The sequence below is a fragment of the Octopus bimaculoides genome, chromosome 12 (genome assembly GCF_001194135.2).
Source record: "Octopus bimaculoides isolate UCB-OBI-ISO-001 chromosome 12, ASM119413v2, whole genome shotgun sequence".
Taxonomy (NCBI): domain Eukaryota; kingdom Metazoa; phylum Mollusca; class Cephalopoda; order Octopoda; family Octopodidae; genus Octopus; species Octopus bimaculoides.
In genome coordinates, this window is record NC_068992.1 from 7,641,186 (window position 1) to 7,648,355 (window position 7,170).

At 35.6% G+C, this 7,170-nt stretch overlaps 1 protein-coding gene across 1 annotated transcript in view; it reads right to left on the reverse strand.

The window, feature by feature from the left end:
• The window catches only part of LOC106870421 (calcium/calmodulin-dependent protein kinase type IV), a 28,112-nt gene extending 25,129 nt beyond the window's left edge, over positions 1-2,983 (reverse strand). Inside the window, exon 1 of the mRNA XM_014916487.2 lies at positions 2,306-2,983. Coding sequence (XP_014771973.1) covers positions 2,306-2,394 — 89 coding nt within the window. The 5' untranslated portion in view covers positions 2,395-2,983. The remainder of the gene's footprint in view (positions 1-2,305) is intronic.
• Positions 2,984-7,170: the final 4,187 nt, after the last annotated feature.

Genomic DNA, 7,170 nt, shown 5'->3' on the forward strand with positions numbered 1-7,170 from the left:
GCTGGTAGTACGTAGTTGAACGATGCTGGTGATTTCGTCGCTGGAACTGGCTGGTTGGTTGGTGCTGTGTTACGCGTGTGGTCAACGACCAGATCTGTGAGGATCTGAGCCGCGACAAACTGGCGCGGATAATTTAGGCTATTTATAGATACAGATAGGCTCCAGAGAGCATCAGAAAAATACTCTCTCACGTGACCTTATTAGTGGCTACGGTTGGTCGGTTTGCGTCCTGGGGCGAACGGACTGGAGACAAATGCCGCGAAAATAAAAGTCAGTCAGGTGATGGACAACAGCAAGGCGGGAAAGAGTTGTTCCCTGCTATGCTCGCATTTGTAAAACAAATAACCGTGAGAGAGGTGGTTTCACTACATCTGCCTCTTGCGATCGTACGTTACCAAAGAGTTACGAAACGAAAAATGCAGATATTCGCTTTCACATAACAACATACGTGTTTGTACGTTCCTTTTGTGGTTATTATTGTTCTGAATGTTCATGTTGATGTTCGAGATGGTAACGGGTACATAATATTGATTTCTCCTTTTGACATAAATATGTCTTTTTACTTAACAAAGCTAAAATACAATCGATTATGTTATCTTATCAACTCTGTGGGTTTTGGTTTCAGAAACAAGAGGTACTGTTGAAGATAATGTAAACTGTGTCGGTGGTGGTTTCTCCGTTTTCCACCCTCTCATATACATCTTAGAATTTATATACAAACAATTGAACAATGCTTCTTTTATGGTTCAAAATATATTTAAAAACGCTGTTATGAAAAAGTTTATTTACAGAAACCACTAAGAGAAACAAACGGTATTGTATGAGATAGACACTGTAATATATTGTTTATTCATATTATTAGCAGTATTGAAGCAAGCACCGTGGAACCATTTACAAATTTAAAGATTCATTTACACGTTAAGAAGAAATTAGAAGATCAGATAAATATCGTTTTTTACGTTCAAAGTTCAAATCCTGTCCAAGTTAACTTTCCATTTCAGGGTTGATAAAATAAAGTACCAGTCAAATACTGGGTTAGATCTAATCGAGTTGCCCCTCCTCTCAAAGTTGCTGACCTTTTGCCTAAATTAGAAACAATTATTTATTCCATTCCAATAAAAAAATTGTTTAAAGGCAGAATTTTGGAAAAGCTGTAATAAGGTTATAGAAAGAAAAAGGTACGACTCCTATGTATTTTCCCCTTCTCTTTCCAACATTTTAAACTTTCATACAACGGGAATTATGATTCAGAAATATTTGTTTTTCAAAAATTTTGATTTTTGTTTTCCAATTTTGCTCCCTCCCCCAAATTCTAAGTCCTTTTCATTCTCCCACGAGGAGGGGATAGCTTTTCAAAAAACCAGCCGTAGTGTCTCAACCTGTGAGAAACAGAAGTCCCAAATCGAGTTTTGGAATAGCTATTATTACCTTATAGAGAAGAGAAATGGCACAGAATGTGGTGGTGGTGGTGGGGGGGGATTGGCGCAACAATGTAAAAAGGAATTTGGAATTTTGTGGGGGAAAAAGAAATCTCTCAGATCGTAATTCCTGATGTAACAAACTCAAGAATACAGAGAGAGAGAGAGAGAGAGAGAGAGAGATAGAGAGAGAGAGAGAACACCCGCTTCTGTGCCTTTTTCGTTCCCCATGAGATAGTGAAAGCTATTCAAAAAATACTCCCTTATAAAATCTGGGATTTGAAAGAGGAAACAGGAATCTGCGAGGTATGGGCCACTTGCAACTATAATAACAAGGGCCACAGAGGGAAATGGTTCCAAATGAGAATCCAAAACGGTTTCATGAACCCAGTCCCCTGAATGTTTGCTTATTACTGTTATTGTTTTAAACATTTGTAGAAGGGATTGGTATCTTGTTGCATTTGTACCCTTCATCTTTTCGGGGCCGATAAAATTAAGTACCAGCTGAACACTGGGGTCGATTTAATCGACTGGCCTCCTTCTCTCAAATTTGCTGACCTTGAGCCAAAAATTACAAAGAATTATAGTTGTTGTTGTTGTTGTGTCAGCTGTCTTCTCTTTATGATCACATTTAGTTCAATATATATTCTTTAGTCAATCCAAGTTTAATTCGTTGCTTTAAAAAAAAATGTAAAACTAAAAAAAGAAAAAGATTTATTCCTACTTTGTCTTTTTTAGAAAAAAAGAAATTAAATCCCGCCAGAAAATCATTAATGTTTTAGAAAATCAAGAAATAATAATCAGTTTATTTCAGTGAAAAGATTTGTGTGTGTGTTTTTAAAATTATTACAACTTAAATAAAACGTCCGAAATAATTTCTACGTTACCTTCCAAGTTCATCTCCCATTTCGTATCGATCTACAAATGGAACATCCTTTATACTTTCGGCCACCCAATAATCCGTTTTTGCTGCCATTGGTTCGGGTTCTTTATAACAAATATTTCCTATCTTTGAAGTTGATGGAACAAATAAACAATAGTATGACGGCACCTATTACTGCTGCTGCTGCTGCTACTACTACTACTACTTCTACTACTACTACTATTACTACTACTGTATTTACTATTACTACTACTGTATTTACTATTACAACTACTACTGACTCCAGTACTACTTTCCAAATATTTCGTGTTTCTCTTTCGCTTTTCTTTCTTTCGCTTGTCTTTCTTTTTCTTTTCTTTCTTTTATGTTTTTTACTTTTTTGTACTTTTTTTCCTAGGGTTATATTGCTGTAATTGCTTGGCAACAGGTGATCAAATATCGATTGGAATGGTAAGAAAATAACCACAGTTAACAATATATATTCTACAGCTATATAAAGATATAAGAATATAACTTTATATATTCATTAATGCACGGATAGTTGAAGATACAGTCAGAATCTTGCCCACTTTAATGGGAAAGTATATATTCACAATCAAGTTTGGCTCCCACAGACCGTTATGCACCAAAGTGGTGAAACCCAACGCGGCGTTTTCGCCCTGCACATCATTATTCCAGATTGTCAATGCTTACAAACAGTCCAATAAGAGTTACCTCCCTTACGTTTCGTGTCTTTCTTTGTTTTTCTTGTTTTTATATTGATTTTGTATTGTTTTGGTGACGAAGTGATTGCGGAATCTCTGCTTTTTTATTTTTTATTATTTTCATTGAATTTGGGTTTAACGTAAACTCGTAACAAACCATTTCCGCGGTTAAAACTACTTTTATGTATATCGCTAACCCTTTCATATCTTTCTATTTTTCCTGCTGATGTGTATCGAGAGATCGATTAGCCAATATTGTAAACTACCACACCTGTGATCTGAAAGTTGTCAGCCGATCCACTAAATGCAGCCTACATGTTTATTTATTAATCGAGATTAGCCATTCCTTCATATACATTTAGACTGTACTCTACACCCACCCTACACGCGGTGGTTAATTGAGATGCGTTTGTGTATGCGCGCGCGTGTGTGTATGTGTATGCGCGCGCAATGTTTGCAGTTGGGACATACAACACCTCCACTGTGTCGTCCGTTTCTGTACGCTTGTTGTTGTCGTTGTTATTGCTTCTGCTGGTTAACTTCACACCAGACCTGATCGTAGTCAAAGCTGTTCCAAAACGGCCATCACCCGTTTTGGGGCTGTTGTTTTTTTTTCACCCTGGTGTTGTATATTGTGTATCTAGGTCTACCTCATAGAATGTGTCCTCTCTTTCTAAGACGGTTAGGTGTATTTAGAGGAGATTTGGCTGCTATTTCTAGAGGGTCGAATGACCACTTTGAAGCTCTCTCACTGGTTACGGCTCTTCTTAATCCAGTTGGTTGTAATTGTTTAACCCTGGGCCATGCCCTCTCCCCATTAAGCACACCTGTGATTAAATACACCCTGGACGTGCTCAGCCATTTCTATTTATTTATTAGATTCCCAATCTACTGAATGTACTATCACTATTGTAGTGTAGTTAAGCTTGATAAGTTGCTTGTTACTATATCTTATAGCATGCACTTATACAAATCCCCCCCCCCCACCGAAAGTTACGTCTCCTCATAACTTTCAAAAAAACTGGAACTTTTAAATGAAATTTTCTACAAATACCTTCCAGACGGAATAGATTCAGATTGTATCGGAATCTGCTGTAAAACAATTTTTCTGAACGGGAGAGGAATTTCGGATAATTCACACGAGTCGATTTTGTTTCCTCATAACTTTCAGAAAATTGCGTATTTTTTAATGAAGTTTTCTACATATACCTTTCAGCTGATGTACATTACGATTATATCGGAATTTAATGTACAACAACAACAACAAAATAACTGTGGCTGTCTATACCATACATGCTGACATATATTGCATAATTTTTATAAGATTTCAAGTTTGATTTTGTAGTTATATATGTGTGATGTGTGTCAACGTGTATGTGCACTCGCTCACCAATTTTTTTTCCACATTAAATCCCGATATAATCTACACCCTCTAAAAGTTACTAATTTCATTAAGAAATATCTGTTTCTGAAAGTTATGAGGAGCAAAATCGAAGAGCAGAACCCGTGTAAATATGCCTATCTCTGTAAAAATATGCCATCTTTGCTTCTATTAATTTTGCAAATAATGAAGAGTTTAGTAAAATAATTTTATCATTGTTAATTTGGTGGTTATAACAAAAAATTAATATTATGGGGAGCGGTCTGCATGAAATATGGATCATCATCAGGCAGGCCACACTACTAAAATAATTCAAGGTATTTTTTCATTAGGCCATTCAGAAAGTCCCGTGGACCGCAGTTTTCCCATGACTGCTCTACACGATTACTTGGCCTGTTAGAATTAATTAATTAATTAATTAATCCATACATTCATTCATTCATGCATACATACATTTGTTAGTGAATGCTTAAAGGATAATCTGGATAAACTGGGATTTTCAGAAAGAGAAATCGACTGACTGATTCGTACATTACAAGTGCAATCTGTAAATGGAACAGTAAAAATATGCATGACTTTTCTCAAGTTCCAAATGTGAATTTGTCTGTGTTAACTACATCCCTAGGACAATTTACTTAGAATTTTTTTTCGGCTGTAAACTGCATATTAACTGCAGAGAATACCTCTGAAGGTATTTTCCTTGCCATACTTTCATAGATGACAGGTTTAAGACATGTCAGTAGTATTGTTTTCTTTTTTCCTCTTAAATTAGTGTTTATAATGTCAATATTATTCTCAACTTGTAGAAAACTTTTAAAAACTTCATTCTCGGCTTAAATTTCTAATTAATCCCATATCACTTTTCAGGCAGTAATATCTTTCAGAAAAATATTGTCACCGTGTCATCTTATTCTTTTCACTTACAAAAGTAAAGTTTTGTACCTAAGAAAGAAATCTGCTTCCTGATTGTACTATTGTAGCAACGCAATAATAAACGAGGTATTCTGATCAAGTGCAGTGCTGATACTTGCTCTCAAATTCGTCCACAAAAAATATAGTATTTTTTATATATTACTTCATGTCAAATCAATAAGAAGTGGTATTTCTTGTTACTTCTAACCAATTAGATCTGGCAATATCTATTTATATTTTTATGACTTGTTACACGAACAAACGTGTAACATTTCATTGTGAACAAAAAGAAAAGCAAAATAACAGAAGAAATATCCAAGTAAAATGAGGCAATCAACAGGGAAAATTGCGAAGGAAAGGAAATGCTCCAGATATTCAGTCGATAAGAACCAAATCAAATGATTTAAAACTGGAGGGATGGTGCAAACTTGTAAAGACTAAAATCAAAAAAATATAATGGCCATAAGGATTGAAATGACTTGGAAGCATGCACTACACTTTCGCTAATTATCTTAAATGCCTAAATGAAGGTGGTGAGCTGACAGAAGTGTAATGTTGTTGGCATTTGTTCCGGTTTTTTACATTCTGAGTTCAAATCTCGTTGAAGTCAGCTTTGCCAGGGTGAATAGAATAATGCATCTATCAAGTACTGAAGTTGGTGTAATCGACTAATACTCTATATTTCTAGAATGCTCTATATTTCTAGAGCCAAATGGTTTTCTTATCAGAGTTTATTAATATTGCACCTTATATAGGTACAGGGCTAGAAAGCTGATGAAAAGAGGTTAACAGTTTGTTTCGACCTAGTATTTGATTTGCATTTCACTTTATCAACACTGGAGGATGAAAGCAGTGCAATCTTAAGCATGGTTAAACACAGAAGTTTTCTGAGTGACTCACAAGTCCAAGGAGCCCTTGGCTAATTTATGTATGTTGTGATTGTTTATGTAGGGACCCTAATGTACTTAACATTCCTTGTCCCAAAAAAGTGTTAAGAAGGTCCTGCATGAAATACAAAATTAACCTTTGGACAGATTTAAACTCAGAACATAAAGAGCCAGATCAAATACCACAAGGCATTTTGTCTGATGCTGTAATAGCTTCCATTAATGTGCCGTCTTTTCAATAAAATACAATCTAATTTATTTATTGCCATCTGAACATTATCTTTATGTAGAATTTTCATTTTTCTTTTGTTCCTCCAAACACTAGAAAATTGTTTTTTTTCTCTATTTTATATTTATTAAAAAATATAAAATAAAAAAAAATGGCGTCAACACAACATAATGAGACCGAGTTTAATATTCATTTCTTGAAGAAAATATCATTGTTTTGTTGATCAATTTGAAATTATCCATTCTATTGATTAGAAAACGTTTCAGTCAGCACAGTTAAGGTTTCTCATGTTTTTTGTTTTCCTTTATGGTGTGTTTATGTCACGTGGGCTGTGCTGGGTGTCTAATTCAGAGAGGACGTACAAATGAGACAGATTTCAGACGAGCAATACATTAAACAAATAGAATGGTTGGACTATTTCTCAACAAATAATTTACTCTCTGTCAGTCTGTTTGTTTCTGTCTTTGTCTCTGTCTGTCTGTCTGTCTGTCTGACTCTGTCTACCTGTCTGTCTGTCTGTCTGTCTCTCTCTCTCTCTCTCTCACACACACACACATCATCATCATCATCGTTTAACGTCCGCTTTCCATGCTAGCATGGGTTGGACGATTTGACTGAGGACTGGTGAAACCGGATGGCAACACCAGGCTCCAGTCTGATTTGGCAGAGTTTCTACAGCTGGATGCCCTGTATATCTATACAAATACACACGTATATACACACACATACACACACACACACACACACACACACACA